At 41.0% G+C, this 17,426-nt stretch overlaps 1 protein-coding gene across 5 annotated transcripts in view; it reads right to left on the reverse strand.

Annotated features, from left to right (window-relative positions):
* nrxn2b (neurexin 2b) overlaps window positions 1-17,426 on the reverse strand; it is a 704,163-nt gene that overhangs the window by 314,885 nt on the left and 371,852 nt on the right. For all 5 annotated transcript variants that reach the window (XM_038732127.1, XM_038732126.1, XM_038732128.1 and 2 more), the window contains 3 exons: window positions 8,401-8,520; window positions 6,655-7,036; window positions 3,361-3,551 (listed from right to left, as the gene is read on the reverse strand). In XM_038732127.1, coding sequence (XP_038588055.1) covers window positions 3,361-3,551; window positions 6,655-7,036; window positions 8,401-8,520 — 693 coding nt within the window. The remainder of the gene's footprint in view (window positions 1-3,360; window positions 3,552-6,654; window positions 7,037-8,400; window positions 8,521-17,426) is intronic.

The raw sequence follows: 17,426 nt of genomic DNA on the forward strand, positions 1-17,426 counted from the left end.
AGGGCAAGAATATGGTAATAACCTGCTATCACTATGTTCTGCAGGTTGTCAATAGGAATGAGAGAGTATTCCCTGTATGGTGTATGTTCAACATGTCTTCTTCTGAGGCTAGCATTCACTACACAAAACTAGATCCACTTAGTGCTATCCTAGGGGGCTGTGCGTGTTGTTCCCTCATCATACTTTAGCTGACAAAGAGGGATGCCTTGAAGATTCTTTGCCTGTCCAAAAACAAAGAGACGAAAGACAGAGAGCACAAAAACCTATTTTCCCCATTTTCTCTGGGCAATTACACAGATAAAGCTTGGGAAATTGGGTTTTTTCTTTGAAATGTAGGCAGAAATGGTGTTAAAACAGAGCGAAGAGATTGTGAGAAATGGCTTATTGTTGCTTCTTTCTTTCTTTCCATTTCTTCTGTGTTTGATTTGAAAAGCTTTGTGTGAGACTGCTGAACAGTCAGAAAAAACATACACATAAATGCAAGAGGGAAGAAAATATCTTGTGTTTGGTTGAATATATGTTTATGTACAATATTTCTTCACCTGCACACGTGTTTAAGTCTAGTGCTTTCCTCTTGTGTTTATGGCACTACAGCTGTCTATTATATTTTGGCAGGGGGCAGGTCATACCAGAACTACAGAGCAAGGTTTGGATTCCCAATTAGATGAGGGAATTGAGGTTAGAGACATCTCTTTCCCCACTAAAGTCCTCTGAAGCAAGATTTACAACTATGATTCTTCCCACTAGCACCGAGCTGAATCAGCCTCCATCCCCTGGAGGCAAAAGTTGTTCAGATAAAGAAAAGGACCCCTAAAAATGAAAATCTTTCTAAAACAGCGGATTACAGCTTAAAAGCACAGATGGAGGGTTACTCCCCAGCCATGTATACTGTGTTGATTGGCAAATGAAAAGGAAAAACGGCAGCCTTCTGTTTTATTTGAGACAATCATCCAATGGGGTGAATATGCAAATGGAGCCATTGTCGCAGCAGGCTCTGTGGTGGACAGCTGACGGATCCTGTCGGTGCACGCTTGGTTGGTGGTGTTTTATAAGAAGGGGGTACAATGGTCAATTAATCACACAAGCTGAGAGAGGAAATTTTAACACTAGTTGTATAAATGCTTGGAGAACCCTGCTTGTCCCTATAATAAGAAGAAAGACTATGTTTACATTTAGTAAACTATAATGACACCTGAGGTTGTGTATCTCTTCTGCTCGGGGGTTGATTATGAATCACATCTGCCTGATTAGAAAGGACACAGCACAACATGATCACAGCATTTGCTGAGAGAGTTTGAAGATGGAGATGATGGTCCTGGCTAAGACGCAAACCCAAACATACCTGCAGGATAGCAGCACACTCTTTTAAAAAGCTAATTGGCTGTCTGTCATTGATTCTCCTGTCTAATAGCAGAGTTGATTGACAGCAGTCTTTGCCAGAGCCTAGAGAGTAGCAATTCATCAAAAATAAAACATCCCTAATTACTTCACTTTACGGTAGGAGATCACAGAGCAGATATGCTGCATATAGTGTATGGATGTACAGGGGATCTGCTAAACTCAAGAACATCAAAAGCAAGCATTCATAATATCTAGCAATTACTGATTACTCTGTTCTTTATTCACTCTGCAGTCTTGTGAAATGAACAAACAAATAATGTGACAATGGCATTCCTTCTCCAAAGCATATGTGACAATAACATATTTGGGTATGTGCATGATGCATTTTATTTGCATTCACTGTGAAATTTAGTAAGACCAGCATGTTAATTACATGTCTCATTCCTCAAACCAGGACAGGACAGTGGCATAGTGTCATTACATCCACCTCTGTTATGATTATCCTTTTTTAAATTGCAGTATGCTTATCCTATTTTTTTTTTTTAAACAGAGAGGGTAAGTTTAAAAAAAACCTTTGGTCACTTCTTGATTTTTGACTAACCTGCTGCCTTCAGTTGCATCAAGGCTCACCCTGATATTTGATGTGTCTTACACAACAAAATCTGGTGCATGATGCAGGCAAAATTAAAGTGAATCATCCAGAGCTTATTGTAGTACAGACAGCCACTTGAAAGAGTTTAACACTGGTGATGCTATCCTCTGTTTTCCACCGTCTTTCTTTCAAGTAAGCATCTCTTCCACTGCCTTTTTGACACTACTTTTATTTCCATGCTGTCACTCTTTGGGTCCACAGGGAGCCACTCTCAAGCATCCAAATAACGCATCAGAAAGCCTGACTTCTGAGGTCTAAAGCCTACAATTACCTGAACTTCCAGTCCCAGTCTCCCAGCCGACCAGAGATACCAATTCACACTTAAGTGCCTTGTAACTATGGCTATTATTTCAAGATGATACATGAGGACTGGGTATTTTAAAGTCAAAGAACTAAAGGCATCTCCATCAAAAGATAGTCATAATATTACACGTAAAAGTCAAGTGTAGCCAACGTGACTGTGGGCACACACTGACATGTGACTTTTTATTCCCAGTCAGACAGGCAGCTTGCTGGAAACAAGCAAGTGAAAACAAAAAAGGTGAAAGCACAAAGGGATGAAGTGATAAGCTGTTATTGTTTTTGGTATGAATCTTTTTTTTTCACCTTCTTCTTAGATGTTGGATTTAGGTCATATTGGGATAACAATTGGTAAAGGATATTGCTTTGTTATTGCCCTGTTTCTGTAAAGCCAAGATCTGCTGAAAGATGGGGTATCATCTTTCAAGGTGAAGAGGATTGGCTAGCACAGATGCTCCCAGGCTTTTGTTAAGGTTTATTTCACCCCCAAAGCACTCGTGTTTGGCAAGCACATTTACACTTGGCAGCATCGCTTAGTTTTCTTTGTTCATCCTGGGCCCTTGCACTGAAATATCCAAAATTTCTGTAATAAAAAAATAACAAAACAAGAAAAAGTACCAACAAAAAACAGGGCGCATTTTCAAGCAAGCACATGCAAATTCATGTAAGTCTTAGGTTTTCTCAGTCATTTTTGTGACTGAGAATGAACACCTCACAAAAATACCTAGGTATAATTGCACTCTGACTCTATTCTATAATCACAATAGTGTTTTTGTCAATTTTTTAGGAACAAAAATTTTCAAGACGTCCTGAAGAATTACTCACCAAAAGCAATAATTCCACAGCGACAAAGAAAACCAATGTATGTGCAGTGCACGTACATCTAAAAGCAACTGTGATCCGGAAAGTGGTTCTAATTTAGGTGGATTTGAGTTGACGTGTGTCATGGCCACCTTCTAACAACACATAAGGGACACACCAAGGATGACACCTGAATAGTTATTTCCTGTCAATGGTAATGCTTTCTGAAAGAATCTATCAGTGAGAGCTGGACTGTTTACTGTTACCTTTGAGGTCCAGGTTGCGGGCTCCATTGGAGTGCTGAGTAACGGTTCGTGAGTCGATCTTGAGAGTATGTACGTTGTTGGCATCCCGGGACACCACCACGTTGTGCCACTGGTTGTCATTGAGTGGCTTGTCTGAATTGCCCTTCATTAGTGATGGCCCGTTGCCGAGATCAAAGACGTAGTGGACATACCTGTGAAGAAAGATGTCAGAGTAAAGAATATGTAACTTTGTGTTTGTGTTGTCATTATAACAAATTTAATGCAATGGCTGTTCTTGAAGGAAAGAAAATCAAAATCATTGTGAGCCAGCCAGAACAACGTTTTAAGAAAATGGGGACAATCATGGCAGCACTGACTTGGCTTAACTTTGGAATTCTAATTGTTTATTGTCATCCTAACACGCTTTATTTCAATGACAGACATTGATGACATGACATGTCAGAATCAACAACAATCAACCTCCCAATTGTACTGATGAAGTGACTGGACTGGATGACATTCTGTTCTCCGACGTTGTCCCAACGTCTCCATCCTGTTCTCTGTCTAAGAACATATTTTTGAGAAGAATAATATTGGCAGTTTATGTTGGCGTCCCATGAGGATCCACTGCAGTTTTGTTTACTCAAATGGTTTGACATGTAAATATAGAAACCCGCTTTTGTCTAAAGCCCCTGTTCGTCCAAACGCAGACAAAGTGGCACGGTTCCCTCCTTCACACAAATGTGGCTGTCTTTTGTGTTTTAGGTTAAGGCTATTGTGACTGTTTCATTCAAGGTATGTGTTTTTTGTTTTTTTTCCTACCTCTATTCCCATTCCTTTATGTAGCCTCTTGTCTTTGTGAGGCAGAGGCAGCTCAGGCTTTTGTGTTGTAACAGTGCTGATTATAGAGCACAAGAGGAAGAGAAATACACAAGCCAAAGCCTCTTTTTGATACTCTAATTTTGAACAGCTTTTAGAGTGATATAATTCACAATTTGAACCAATATATTTCTGGTTTGTGTTTGCTTCTTCAAGCTTTTAAACACAATTTGAAAAAAAATAACAACAACTTTGCCATTCAGAGAAAGGCATTGTGCTCACAATTATGCATCACTGGTATCAGTTAATGGATTGTAAAATAAATACACAACAGACAGGTTTTCAAGAAAAAAATAGACATTGGTATTTCAACCACCCGTACGTGTGGCTTTCAGCTGAGCTTTTAAGAAGACTTATGAATCATTTTCATTCAGCCAACACTGATTCATTGCAGAATTAGATTACTCACTGATCTGTATTAACTTTGATAAGAAAAAGCTATTTCATACAGTTAAGATCAATGGTGATCAATTGACAGTCCAACTGTGCTACATTTTGCAGGCAATAGGCTGGATTGCTTTACAGTATGAAATAAATTAAGCTAAGGCTTTCATGTTTTCTGTCAATGGGAAAGTTTAGAAGTAAAAGGCCAACTGAGAAATAACTTTTGACTATTGTCATCATTAAAGCCAAACACAAAGGGAATTGGGGAAAAGTAAGAACATCTCTGACAATAGCTAAAATAAAGTTTTTTTCAATTGCTAACCTGTGTTGGTCAAAACTGAAGTCACATTGTCAAAACTCTTCACACAGTCAGCGCAACAGAAGTGTATGTGGACTAAACTGTGAGTCATTTTTCATTACTTTCACACCAAATGCATTCAATGACCACTTTCTCCAAAATTCATGAATTCTTTTCTCATTACTTCACCACCTGCAAAACACTGTATATCTGCAGCACATTTTTCAAATGCTAACACAGTGTCCAAAACTGTTAAAAACACATTCATAACAGATTGATGGTAAATGCACTGCATTTCTGCAGTGACCAGATTGAAATAAGTAGAAAATCTTAGAAGGCAGGCAATATCACTTTTGGAAATGTGAATTCGGCACAACGACAATTGCCAGAGTCCTGGAGAAACATAAAATAAGGACGAAGCACTTGTACACTACTATTCGAGAGAAACTGTGAACGTGTGAAAGAACTCCGTTATCAACATGTCCAGGTAAGATGTCTGTTCAATAATCAATCAGGGAACCTACACAGTGATGCATAATGTGAAGTCCTGTAAAAGTGTGTATCTACTGTATTTTAGAGAGTAATGGAGCTGGAAGCCAGGGAAACTGCACATACATTCATCTTTGTGGATGAAGCTGGATTCAACCTGGCAAAAACACGCCGTAGGGGAAGAAATATGATTGGACAGAGAGCGACCATGCATGTCCCAGGGCAGAGAGGAGCTAACATCACAATGTGTCCAGCACTGTCCAATGATGGTTTGCTGTTACACAAACCACTCATTGGCTATCTTTGTTGTTGTGTGGGATAATGTGGCATTCCACCACTCTGCTGCAGTTACGAGACTGGTTCGCTGCACATCCCAGGATGTCAGTACTGTTCCTGCCTCCATTTTTCTCTGCATGGAGGTGGAAGGTGTATGACCACCATCCACATGACCAGATGACCTTACTGGATGCCATGAATGCGGGATGTCGAGACACTTCTCCTGAAGACTGCCGGGGTTGGATTAGACATTCCAGAAGATACTTTCCAAGATGCATCGCCAGGGAAGACATAAGATGTGATGTTGATGAGAACTGTGAGAGGGAGGACTAGCACCCTCAAGTACTGTACATTATGAGTTTTTGAGGTTTTTCTTATTTGTATTACTGTTTGCAGCCCTGGAATTCCAGAAATTGTGGGGGGTGGGTTTGTTTCAACTTATAGTAAGATTTTTCACAGTTTACAATACTATCCACAGATATAGAACAAATAAAGGATATTGAAGCAAACTGATGCATTTCTGATGCATTCTTGTTACATACACTTTAGTACCGTCAAAGTGAAAATATGTTATTATTATTGTATAATGAAAACCTAATTTATTCGCTCATGCTTCAAAGATAAAAGTTCTTCATTCATGTAATGCTCCCTGATTTTAGTGTTTTGTAGGTCAGTGTGTTATGAGTGAGACTGTATGCTTTCTAAAAGAGAATTGTTGCTAGTGTTTTGGTTGAACGAGTCTATTTTGAGACTTGTACGAAGTGTTTTGGTGGTTTGAGTGACTTTTGGAGGTCAGATAAATTGTTTGGCAAAGATGCACGTTGGTAATGCAGACTGTGTGAAGAGTTTTGAAAAAGTGGCTTCAGTTGTGACCATTGCATCTTAGCAATTGAAAAAAACTGTAATGTTTTGGATAAAACATAAAATGCTACACTTAGCAGCTTTAACATTTCTTGCCAATCAATTAACAGACATGACATGAAACTCACCCCTTCACCAGTTCTACAACAATGAAGTCGCTCCCATCTCCAGAGTTGAAGAGCATCAGGCCATCAGGCGTGGTGGTTTTGAACTGAAAGAAGAGGTGCATGGAGGCGTAAGCTTGTAAAGTTGCTAAAGCTAAGTAGCTGCCCTTCGTTCGAAACGTCACTGGATCTGCAATGATGTGGCGCATGCCAAAGCGGGCATTTAGTTCGCAGTAGGAGATGTCCCCATTTTTGCACTGGTCTAGATAGGGCACCCCGTTGAAGGTCAGACCCTGGAGATGGCCAATGAAGTTCGAGGGCACCACGGATATGAAGCGCCGCTCAGTCATGATGCCTGTCTCGATGTTGTGGAACTCGAGCCGTGTGTGGGCACCAGTCATCTGGCCTGAAGTGGTGGAAGATACAGTAAAAACAAAATTAACTTTGAACACAGATGGTAATACATAATTGCAAAATAATTGCGATGCTCTCCATTAGACAATATAAAGCACCCTGGTAAAATGCTATGGATTATATCACATTATAACACTGAAAAATGATTATAACCATTCTAAGCAGTAATTTCAAGAAATTTATACTTTCTTTGGAAAATGTATGTTTATGTCAAACTCAATATAATCATGGTAATATTTAAATTACAATACATTTAGCTATAAAGCAATGCATATCAAACTCTAATTACTACTACAGTAATTTAGTGACACCAGTATTTAGTTGCTTGACAAAACAGTGTGTGTACATTATATGGTTTTATTGTATAACTTAACAAAGGTTGAGCCTATTTTTCTAACCTGCTGAGAAGGAAATTATACAAGCATAACGTCGCAGGAAATCTGTTGTTACTGCTTTACGTGCCACAATTTATATTGTGTTTGCAGTAATGAGATTGGCAAGCTGCGGATTGAAATGCTTTCTATGCTGAAGCCTAGCCATCCATGCTAGGACTCCCGGGGAACGTCCTTCTTTTTCTTACCCATAAACCAGTTTGTAAACCAGTCAGGACTTCACAGGGTCATTCCTTGCTTCTGGCCTCAGTGGGCTCACTCAATTTTCTTCCTCAAGTTCACACCTTTTTCTCAAGTCTTCCCTCATCCTTTGCTCTGCCATCCTTTTGCCCAAGGCCACAGTACTGTGAGTGGCCATGACTCCACCTCGTCTCTTGACCTTTCACACTTCTTTTACTATTTTATAAGTAGTTAGCGGAACCTGCGTCTCCGTATTTTGTACACAGCGGCTCACTCACAGTAGGTCTATGCTTAAAAGAAATCTCTTCATCTCTTTCAATCTCTTTCATTTCTATTTTTGTGCTCAGTCTGAATTACATATATTTCATCCTCTCAGCTATTTGCAGGTGTTGCAACTAGCTTGTTCACCATTTTCAACCTTTTAAATGAGACATAATATAAGTCAGTGTGGGTAAAACTGTGACCAAAGTTGGATATAGAGGTTTACTCACCAATACGTAATGGAACAAATATTTTAATTTCAGCAATATTATGACATTTGCCAATAAACACTTTTTTTTAATCTCAGTTACCACTCCTACCTAAATATCATTTCAATTATAAACTAACAAATCATATGCCACCTCCATGTCTGATTCATTATGATCATAATTAGTCACCTATTGCTTTCACATTAGTCATTATAATGAAAAATGGTGAAACAATGTGGAGGCGTTACTGTGGAGTAATACATGTGGATTTGTGGTCTCATTCATTGCCTCTCTCTGTACCGAACACAACTAACCTTCCACCGTAACGTTATCCACAGACAGCTGCAGGCTCTTTCCTCTTCGCACCACCTTCACCGTGTGCCACTCATTGTCGTTCAGCTTCTGCCCCGCGAACAGTGTCTCGGGTCCTTTGCCTGTAGTAGGGCAGGAATTCAAATCACAAGCAGCACAGTGGGAAATGCTATGTGCACCTACTCACACATATACCCAACCCAGCCACCCACAAAATTCACACACAGTAGGTGACAGTACTAGTGGAGAGAACCTGCATGTTTGCGAAACACATTCACACTATGGATTCTCCCAGTGTACTGGAAATGAAAGGAATCAAATATCCGGCATGACAGACTGTAAAATCGAATGTCTTCCCAAAAGCTCACAGTGTTGCAGCAGGATGTCATTAAAGACAGTTGGACAAATAGGGCGTAACCAGCTGAGGAAGTAGATTAGAACAGGCAGGCATCTACGATTGGAGATGCAGTGTTATAAACATTATTTGAAGTCATGTTGCGCTTTCACTGAGCATTTCATGTCTCAGTTTAGCACATACAGGACTCTCTTGATGGGCGAGACCAGATGGTTCCCCCCTTTCTACTTCTCTCCTCCCAACTCCCTTCTTTTCTGCTCACCTATCTTGCAGTTGATTCTGCCACTTAAGGGGACAGTTTGATCCAACGGCATATGGAGATGCAGAAATGCTTATTAGAGCCATATTTACATAAGAGTCTTTTCAAAGTGGTGAACAAGCTATTTATATCCTGCCAATGACAGAGCCTTATTACATCAACGTTAGAACAAATTGTTGGCACGAGGGAGTGACAGCGTGAGAAACAGTGTGGATTTCGACAGCAGTCGTCAATCCCTCTCTCAATGCACCACGATGAGTCGGTGAGATACATGACTAAAGACAAGGCGGCAGCTGGTGCTGGTAAGTAGCTATGTCAAAGTTAAAGATTCACCTCCTTCACATAGCTTCAGAAGCTGAAAAGAAGCCATACCAGTAGCGGGTCACAGTCTCATGGCACAGAGGTGAAGGTAATCAGTCATAAGAATATAAGGAGGGGAGACTTCCCCCTCTTTGGAAGCAGCGCTGTCTGAAACAGCAGAAATGCAGGAGCAGACCAGTCACTTCCAAGCCACCTTCTATACTTCTCTGTGCTTTTAGGCAGCCCTTGAGTGAAGCAAGGGCCATTGTGGCTAGTAAGTAAAGAAACCATGACATCTAAAGACAGTGGCTTTCTTACACCATTAGCACTGATGATTTGTTTACTACAGATCTAATTTTCACCTGCCTTTAAACACCATAAATGTAGAAATCCCACTCCACTTGCAAGGGACAGTGGCTCTTTTCAAACTGGTTGGCTAGCTGGTGCTTGTGTACTATACCAGGTGCTCGAGTGGATGATATAGTACAGGCTGGCAAAATATGATTGTCTGCTTCCCAGTTGTGTGTGAAATTATTTAGTCTAGAGGAAAAAAGGTCCCATCAATTGATGGCCCAGCCTGGCAAGAACACACACATGGCCCACTGGAGAATTGTTTTCCCATTTACTCCTGTTACTTTTGTATTATATTGTTTTTTTCATGGGCTCTTTGTCTTCAGCCACATGAAATTGGATAGAGAGACTTTTGATCATACCGCGTGTGAAGTAAATATAAAGGAAAAGGCTCCTATATTGCTGCAAAGAGAGCAAAGAGTGGATGGGAGTTGCCAGCAGAGAAGTTAAAGCTGATACAAAGATAGAGAGGAGGATAGGGGTGAGGGGAATTACAAAAACAGATGGAGATGGAAAAAAGAAGAGTAAAAAGCAGCTCAGAAAAGAGCTAACAACTGGGAAAGAGCCGCAGCAGAGCCGGCTGGCTGATGTAAGATCGTAAAAGTTAGAAGAGTCTACTGCAGCACAAATGAATGGGAATGGCTACCTTTAGAATAGGGTCCATGCAATATTTATTTGGCTTGGCTGCTGCGGGCTGCAGGAGAGCAAGGGCCACTGCTGCACACCAAGCAAGAGCCATTTGGCCATGATATAACTAACAATGGGAGCAAAAGATTTATGTAGCTCTGGCTGGGCTAGCCAAGCAACAAAAAGCTCTGGGCAGAAGGTGGTAAAACTGCAGCGAGGGGCCTATTAGGGTGTAGGGGGCAAAGTGATATGACCACAGTAACAACAACACTTGAGGAAAAGTCCACTGTCACACACTTGTCTCTGGATATGTGTTGAGGAGTTCAAAGGATGAAGAACGGCTTACAGACGTCACAAGTATGACTCCAAAATAAAAACTTTAACTTACAGAATTTGGCATATTTCTGCATTGCCTTAAGGCCCAGATCATAAGGCCATCGGTGTCACTCCAAAACAATGCCCTCCACAGAATCACATATTGATGAAGCACATGGTGTTGGCTCGGAGCGGTGAACTGCTGACAGTGAAGTGAAGCATCACTTCACTGCCCAGGTAACACTGCAAACAAGAAAGCTGAGAGCTAGCGGCACAGGGTTAAATGAGCCACTAAGCCCTTAACGCAGCCACTGGCAGAGAGAAGTACTCATTGCTAGAAAAACAAAAGGGGGACGCAGGGCTCATTAATAAGAGAGCTTGCGATTATTAAAATGCAATTAATTCTCATCCTACCGCTTGTGCCCTCTCACTTTGTCTTGGAGATCGGCAGGGCAAAGGGCTCTGATCACATAAACAGAAGCTTCCTCTCTCTTCATCTCTACATCTCTTTTGTTACCATGCCCCCCTCAGCCTGTCTCCTTTCAACACTGTCTAAATGTGTCACATGGGAGCTCAAGGGGTGTCAGGGAGATTCTCTTAATGTGAAAATAGCCAGGATTGTGGATTATTTTCATTGACTGTCGGCGCACCATAAATGAGGGGTGTGATGTTTGCGGCCTGTTGCATAATTACCAGCAGCCATCCATCATTGGTCGCTGTGTTCTCTCTGTAAACAACCTTGATTAATGCAATCGGATCAATGGAACACAAGACGTCAGCTAATGGCTGCGGGTTGTTGCCATCAATCTCTATTCAGGCTGTGTGGTTGCTGCTGCAGCAGTGAGTACTTGAACGCAGTTGTATAATTATGATGTCTAAAGCCTAATCCAAACAATTTCAGAGAGTGAAGCTGATCATCAGTCTGCAGTGGGAAATGATGACAACATTTCTATCATGAAAATCAGGAACTGAAAGATGAAAAATGTATGCTCCTCCTGAGGAGCATACAATAGAAAGAGCATCTGACAGACTGAATATGCTGTCAAAGTAAAATTAATTCTCTAATCCCTGTTCATGTTAATCACAAACATGTCAACTCCAAGACGCTACATGAACCAAAAATGATAAAACACCACTATGAGGTATGTTTCATTTTATTTCTGCATGAAACCGGAGCATTGTGTGGTCCAGCTAACATCCCCATTGTCACTCGGAATCATCCCCGACTGATGCTGGCCAGCAAACCCGGCGAGCATTCCCGACATGCTTGTTAAACTAACGAGCACTCCAAAGTCTGATGCTGGCCAGAGGGCTCGAAGCCGGGCCAAAGAGGAACGATCACTGCTAGCCAACGTAATGGCCAAAACAACAGCACCACAGCGTGATAGGGCCATAGGCAACTCCTGCTAAGCCACGCTGCTGGTAAAACAGTAGACGACAACAGAACCAGCCATGAGTCATGCAGTCATACATGGGGATGCAAGCACTTGAAGCCAGCCGTTTATCAGGGTCGCTCAAGCATATGTAGTGTTGAACTCGTAGGGGTTAGGGGTAACTGCAGGTGGTGTCGGAAAGTCCAAGAGGGATTGAAAGTGATAATGTGTCTGAGTTAACAACACAGTTTATACCCCGAACGACACTGGTTTACAGCTGTTGAGAAAAACCTACTATACATTAAATACCATGAGAATTAAGGTTTATATCTGAGGTATCAAAATTCTATTACAGAACAATGCTGTGTTCTGTCACTGACAGTCAGTACTGACACTGACTCAACTAAACAGCTGAACCTGAGCTACTATGTTAGTCTAGTTCCTTAACAGTAAATCCCCTTTTAAAACAGCATCATATTCTATCTTATGAGGTTTGACAGAACCTGCCATCCTCAAGTATGGGATACAGTAGTGAATGCCAGTTCAAGCTCTGTGATTCAAATTCCCTGGAAGAGCACATAATTACGAGCAGCTAGCGCTCTGGGCTTTTGAGGTCACGGGTTTCTGTGAAGCCATGCGCATTCTTGCATCCCCAAACGCATGCTCGCTTGCACCAAGCAGAAAAATTAAAATATAACACTGGACTGCAGTCCAATTAAAATGGGCTCAAGAAAGATCCACACTCCTCTGCGTTTCATTCCCAGCTCAGTAGCCCCACTCTGAGGAAAGAGGGGCTACGCTGATGTAGTGTCGTCAAAAAGAGGGCACGAGAGAAACGGATTGGGGAGGGGTGAAAGAGAAAACATGCATCAGTGTGGATAGCGCATGATTGGAATTGATTTTTCATGCAAAGCAACAGAGCAGGGTAAAAACACATCCAGACCAAATGCTGACTAGGGGGAATTGTAATGCCTGGCTCCTCTGTGGATTCATATGGAAAAGAGGGGGATAGAAAAAGTTGTCGCCATCAAATTCCTGCTTAGCAAGACAGACAAATCAAAGTGGGAATATGTGTATGTGCAGAATGAGTGTGGGACTTATTTGTGTTCATGATTAGCATTTCGCTACCAGGTGATGGACCTCAGGCAGCCCCCTGTTGTGCCCCCATCTGGGAAAGCACATTGTACGTGAACACAATGCACCACACACACTCACACTCTGCTGGTGCATACAGCAATGGGGATATGTAGAGAGGATACACTTTATTCTCTAAAAGTAAAACTACAGGAAATATCCTACAGGACACTTGTTCTATGTGTTGAATGTCTGTCCTTGAATGTTAATAATAATGTTTATAACGCAGTTTGAAAAATGCCATGGGAATCAGGTTTGGGCCGTCACCACTGGAAGGCGATGCATGAGAATTTTCTTGAAATACTTGGTGAGCTTTCATTCCTAACTCAATTTCTTAAAAGATTGAAAAATCGTACTAAATACAGTATAACACCAACAATAGGTAAAAGATAACGGCTGCTTTTGGCTTTTTGGATTATAATTAAATTAACACAATTTACTTAATCATGTTCAATCATCACTTTCTAATTATGTGATTCTGACCTGAAAACCATGTGTCAGACAAAAAAAATCCAATCTGAAATTAACTACAAAAGATCTAAAAATAGGTGTACCGTCTTACATAGAAGCATGTAAGAACCAAACACACTTAATTGCAAACAGGGTTTGCACTAAAATAAAGTAAAAGAATATTAAGATAACCATATGGGATCATCACCTGAAAGCCTTTTCTTCCTCTCTACTGTGCCCAAAAAAATAAATCGAAACTGAAATTTGAACACGATCCAAAAGAAAACCCCTGAAGTGGATGCTAAATGTTTGTTTTTCCAGTAATCACTAAGCGATAGATTAGCTTTCTATCAAAATTATTGAAGATGGCAAAAAAGACAGAAGCAATCAAACTGACTTCACAACATGTAGGTGGGGAAAGCAACAGCAGCAGCAATGTATTTGGTTTTACCAGTGGAGAACTAACAACCAATCAATATTTATAGATATGTTATCAGAATCTCACATGCATTGTGCTCTTATCCATATCCAGCTAATTATCCATGGCAAATGATCTGTGTAGATTTAATATATAGCTTTAGCTACAGTATAAAAGTTGGGAGGTGGTAGGTGTTTCTGAGGTGTACTGTGGGCACTGTTGGCTACAAACTGAGACATGGCTTTATTCCTTTCTACATTTGTGGGGTGTGTGTGTGTGTGACAGAGAAAGTGTGAGAGCTTGCTCTTCCGTTCAACCTTGCAGAGGAGAGCAGTACATGCTGTGCACAACAGAAACATCTCCCACACACAAACATGCTGCCCTCCTTTCCTGCCGTGCAAACAGACCAGTGCTTCTAATTGGACCATTGGGGGGCTGTGTGTGTATGTGTGTGTGTGTGTGTCTGAACGACAGATAGAGAGAAACCAAGAACGAAAGGGACCCATTTTCAAAAAGGGGGCTGTTAAAACTTTAATTTAGTTCTTAGGTTATAACATCGGTGGTAGTGGTGAGGGGTTAGAGGAATGGAGCGTAATGGGTGTGGTAGACAAAGTGAGACAGCCAAAAGATAAAGAGAAATGCATCGTCAGCACAGATGCTTTCCTGGCAAACACACTGGCACGGGAACGCCATAGCATAGCTTGATGACACGTGGTTGTGTGTGTGTGGGCAGGCGATCTGGAGGACAATATCCATGTGAATGTGTGTTTGTTATACCTGGAGGAGAACATATTGATCTTTGAGGGCTTATTCTTTAGATTTACATATTGTTTTTTATGTTGGTTTGGGTCTATGTGGTGTGAAAGTGCGTTGCGGTTTATGTGCCAACCCTGTGTCCCCTCTCTTCTCTGCCATCTGTGCTCCTGGCATGGCTCCTTAGTGTCGGTAATGAAGAGGAACGCCTCCTCTCCCCGCTCACACACACACCCTTTCTCTCGTCTACTTGTCTGTCTCTCTAACAATCCTTTCCTCCTTCAACATGTTTACCCTCAAATGACTCTGGCTGCACTGCAAGCTATATTGTCTGCAAACACACCTTTCCCCCATGCCCACACACACATATCCAGGTGCTGGTCATATAATTAGAATATCATCAAAAAGTTGATTTATTTCAGTAATTCCATTCAAAAAGTGAAACTTGTATAATGTATACATTTATTCCACACAGACTGATATATTTCAAGTGTTCATTCCTTTTAATTTTGATGATTATAACTGACAACTAATGGACACCCCCAAAATCAATATCTCAGAAAATTTGAATATTGTGAAAAGGTTCAATATTGAAGACACCTGGTGCCACACTCTAATCAGCTAATTAACTCAAAACACCTGCAAAGGCCTTTAAATGGTCTCTCAGTATAATTCTGTAGGCTACACAATCATGGGGAAGACTGCTGACTTGACAGCTGTCCAAAAGACGACCATTGACACCTTGCACAAGGAGGGCAAGACACAAAAGGTCATTGCTAAAGAGGCTGGCTGTTCACAGAGCTCTGTGTCCAAGCACATTAATAGAGAGGCGAAGGGAAGGAAAAGATGTGGTAGAAAAAAGTGTACAAGCAATAGGGATAACCGCAGCCTGGAGAGGATTGTGAAACAAAACCCATTCAAAAATGTGGGGGAGATTCACAAAGAGTGGACTGCAGCTGGAGTCAGTGCTTCAAGAACCACCACGCACAGACGTATGCAAGACATGGGTTTCAGCTGTCACATTCCTTGTGTCAAGCCACTCTTGAACAAGACACAGCGTCAGAAGCGTCTCGCCTGGGCTAAAGACAAAAAGGACTGGACTGCTGCTGAGTGGTCCAAAGTTATGTTCTCAGATGAAAGTAAATTTTGCATTTCCTTTGGAAATCAAGGTCCCAGAGTCTGGAGGAAGAGAGGAGAGGCACAGAATCCACGTTGCTTGAAGTCCAGTGTAAAGTTTCCACAGTCAGTGATGGTTTGGGGAGCCATGTCATCTGCTGGTGTTGGTCCACTGTGTTTTCTGAGGTCCAAGGTCAACGCAGCCAGTTTTAGAGCACTTCATGCTTCCTGCTGCTGACCAACTTTATGGAGATGCAGATTTCATTTTCCAACAGGACTTGGCACCTGCACACAGTGCCAAAGCTACCAGTACCTGGTTTAAGGACCATGGTATCCCTGTTCTTAATTGGCCAGCAAACTCGCCTGACCTTAACCCTATAGAAAATCTACGGGGTATTGTGAAGAGGAAAATGCGATACGCCAGACCCAACAATACAGAAGAGCTGAAGGCCACTATCAGAGCAACCTGGGCTCTCATAACACCTGAGCAGTGCCACAGACTGATGGACTCCATGCCACGCCGCATTGCTGCAGTAATTCAGGCAAAAGGAGCCCCAACTAAGTACTGAGTGCTGTACATGCTCATACTTTTCATGTTCATACTTTTCAGTTGGCCAACATTTCTAAAAGTCCTTTTTTTGTATTGGTCTTAAGTAATATTCTAATTTTCTGAGATACTGAATTTCGGATTTTCATTAGTTGTCCGTTTTAATCGTCACAATTAAATGAAATAAACACTTGAAATATATCAGTCTGTGTGTAATGAGTGAATATCCAAGTTTCACTTTTTGAATGGAATTACTGAAATAAATCAACTTTTTGATGATATTCTAATTATATGACCAGCACCTGTACCTACAAACAACGGATCTTTCCCAGGTATCTCTACTTTTGAAGCACCTTCCTGAACTGCATCTCCTCTGAATCCATTTGGCTTGCTGTTGATTTTTTATTTTTTTTTAACAGAGCCTCACAGCGTGTTGCCTCTGAAGTTCAAATGGCTGAATGATCTCCTCCCACCCAGAAGAACAAATCCTATAAATATTGCACATTTCATTGCTGCACTGAAATGAACCCCAGAAGTGTTTTCTGAAGCGCACACTGATAACCTACCCCAAGCCAAGATTACACATATATTCAATGATCAGGACAGTGCTTTACCTGCTTTACTGCTGCATTCCTAACTCCAACCGTTAACATAAAATTAACCACAATGGCTATAAACCTGACCTTAAAGGGGACCTATTATGCTTTTTCATATTTTCTGGCATATCTATAATGTTATAAACTGATATGGGATTTTAAGTCCAATACCGATTTTGATATTTGATTTAAATCGGATTTAAAATCCGATAGCCGATATATCGGCCAATATTGTTTTTTCCCCTTCTTTTAAGAAATGCATTGTGTGCATGCAGTGTTGTTATGTTGAGACCTCACCAAGATACCATGACATAATGCAGTATAAAAGGAAACTTTTTCATTGTGATATATAGTACTTTGAACAAAAATACAACAAAATATATCAAGGTTTTGATAAATTAAATAAAGTCAAATAAAACCACAGAATTTTTTTT

This window comes from Micropterus salmoides, unplaced genomic scaffold (genome assembly GCF_014851395.1).
Source record: "Micropterus salmoides isolate LMB-PRFRI ecotype aquatic unplaced genomic scaffold, ASM1485139v1 Ms_hic_scaffold_2, whole genome shotgun sequence".
NCBI lineage: Eukaryota > Metazoa > Chordata > Actinopteri > Centrarchiformes > Centrarchidae > Micropterus > Micropterus salmoides.